Raw genomic sequence first — 2,766 nt, forward strand, 5'->3', positions numbered from 1 at the left:
CTGTGGGTGAGGGGGGTGTGGGGGGTGTGGCTGTTACCTCTTCCCCTGCACAGGAGAAGGCGATGCGCCCGAACGCCGTCCCGTGATCCACGGCTCCTCCGACACCCCTCAGCTCCAGCTTACACTGCAGGGGGACAGCAGCTTGTGAGGACACTCTTCTCAGGGCCACACCTGCTCCAGCTTTATCCCAGATGCAGATGATTTCAAAATTCCCCATAGATGTTATTCCCCAACAAGCCAGAACGACCAGAGCAAACCACAGTCTTATTTATTTCCTTTAAATACAGTTAACTCCACACAAACTCTAATTAAAATGCACAGAATTAAGTGCACAGTTGCTTTAATTAAGAGCTTTTTTCCCCCTCTGAAGATTGTTCTCATGAAATGAGAGGTTTCCATGATGAGACCCAACTCTTAAAGATCAAACCTGGGAAGTTTTCCAGAGACATACCTGGTTATCTGCATAGCCCAGCAAAGCCCTTTGCTCCCCCTCGTCCTTCTCGTAGATTTTCATCCCCAGCAAATCAGACCAGTAGTTAACAGACTTCTGCAGATCAGACACACCCAGGGTTACCTTCAGCACAGGGTCTGTAAGAGTGCAACAGTCTGAAATGAGTTACAAATACCTTGCAGTTTTAAACAGTTTCACACTCTTGGGAAGTAACAAAGAAAGCCACGCTCTGTGTCACAAAATGCCACTGTGCAGCCACTCTAACACCCCCCAAAATCTGGATTGAACACTGGTAAGAGTGAGTGTTCATCTCACCTTGTTTGAGCTGTTCCTTGTCTTCCAAGTAGAACTTGTACCCCCCTGGGGCTTCAGCTTCAAAAACACCAGTTGTGACTTCTTTGAGGGGCCAGCCCATCTTCTTAGCATTGCTTACAGCCTGGCTGGACACAAGTGTTATGCCCTGGGGAGAGGAGGACAGACACACACAAAATTCACAGGGTGGGTGGTGCCCAAGTCCTGCCTTTCCATCACCTGCCTCTACAATGACCAAACACAACCCGGGTCACTTGTCATAGCACAAAAAAATCTGAGAGCCACAAATCTTGCACCTATAAAATAAACTTAGTCTTACTGTGCACCCTGTATGCATTTGGAATGTGTTCATCTACCCTTCTTTCACACCAAAGGGAAATGATAATCAAAAGGAATTTAAAACTCTGATTCAACACATTGTCCAGGAGCAGAAAACCTCAATCCTTACTGTTCTACCAGGGCAGGCAGACACCTGGGGCTCCTGGTGCTCCCTTAGGCCCCAGGGGAAGAATATTAGCTCAGGGGAAACAATGAGCAAACACATTACAGGTATTCATAGCAGAAACATGAAAACTTCATTAGCTGCCAGCTAGTACAGAACAAAAAAAAAAAGTAATAAACACAAAAAGAGTGTTTCCTACAGCAATATCCTTCTTGGCTAATCACTGCACCTTAGATCTGGCAGCAAATACCAGCAGCTGTGCTGGAAGGTGCTCAAGGAAAGTTTCCTAGATCCTAAGGGAGCACAAAGCTGCTCTGGTTTCTGCTCTTCCAACTTGGAGACAACTACCAAAGGAAGGATTAAAGGTGTTTAAGGGACAAAACAGAAGACCAAAAACCAACTGGTACAACCTATACGCTGAACAAGCTCCTAATCTTGAAAATAAAAAAGCTTCTCAGAAGAAGAAAGATTTTGCTGCCACGTGTGGCTCTTACCAGGAAGTCGTTGCCCAGGCGATATTCTCCAATGCCATAGTTGTAAGTCAACTCTGCTACAAAGTGGTTGTCTTCTGGCCCATAGCCCACCATCGTTTTGCTCCATTTTCCATCATAAGGGCTGGAACATCCAGATTTAATTGTGGTGAGCATCAGAAATAACCAGCAAGAACTGCAAGTAGTAGTGTGTCAAGGGAGAACTGCGCTTCTAGAGTAACCAAGTGGCAAAGGAAATCCAGTAACTTCCTCCCAAGCAGGAGCTGATACCTGTAACAAGCCTCACAATTTGTAGCACACAGCAGCCAGGCATCCCCCTGGGCAGTGTTTTGACCTGGGGCTGTCATTCATGACTATGAGTGACAAAAGCAACTCTACCTCCTTCTTCACAGCTCACGCTGGCCCCATGCTTGGAACCATTCCAGGTGAGGTTGGCCAGAGCTATGAGCAACCTGCTCTCCTTGCAGATATCCCTGCTCTCTGCAGGGGGTTGGACTGGATGTTCAAAGGACTAAAGGTCCTTTCCAGTCCAGACTGTTCAGGCGCAAGCTGCTCATTAGCTGGAATTGTTATCAGCACTTCCGTATTGTGAGGCAGGAAACACAGGCAGGTAGACACAAGATTGGAAGATTTCTTTCACCCACGAAGACAAAAGCCTTTGGGGCTACCAGGAGGGATCTTTTTTTTAATTCGAGATCCCAGATAGCCCCATGTCTGTGAAAAAAACAATGCAACCCAATGTGATTCCAGGGAAGTTTAGAAATCATTTGGTCAGGTTCAAGTATCAATCTACGGGAGTAACACAGCAACGCTCCTGTGCCAACGGCAACACCGCGCCCACCCAAAGAGGGGGAATGCTGACTCCAAGGGAAGCAGCTGTAAAACCCAGCCCAGCGTCCCCGGGGCTCCGGGGGGCACACGGGCGCTACTCACCCGTTGCAGCTCGCCTTGCAGCCCTCCGTGAACTCCTCGTGCCTCAGCACCTGAGAAGCAGACGGGAAGGGCGCTCAGCTGGCGCGGACCTCACCCCTCACACCCCACCCCTCACACCTCACACCTCACACCCCACA

General features: G+C 48.4%; 1 protein-coding gene across 1 annotated transcript in view; it reads right to left on the reverse strand.

Moving 5' to 3' along the window:
- Positions 1–2,679, reverse strand: part of GLOD4 (glyoxalase domain containing 4) — a gene marked incomplete at its 5' end in the record, with an annotated part of 3,852 nt that extends 1,173 nt beyond the window's left edge. Inside the window, 5 exons of the mRNA XM_008945943.1 lie at positions 38–124; positions 452–588; positions 767–911; positions 1,700–1,820; positions 2,630–2,679. Of these exons, the coding sequence (XP_008944191.1) occupies positions 38–124; positions 452–588; positions 767–911; positions 1,700–1,820; positions 2,630–2,679 (540 nt within the window). The remainder of the gene's footprint in view (positions 1–37; positions 125–451; positions 589–766; positions 912–1,699; positions 1,821–2,629) is intronic.
- Positions 2,680–2,766: the final 87 nt, after the last annotated feature.

Source organism: Merops nubicus, unplaced genomic scaffold (assembly GCF_000691845.1).
Source record: "Merops nubicus isolate BGI_N331 unplaced genomic scaffold, ASM69184v1 scaffold8928, whole genome shotgun sequence".
Lineage (NCBI taxonomy): Eukaryota > Metazoa > Chordata > Aves > Coraciiformes > Meropidae > Merops > Merops nubicus.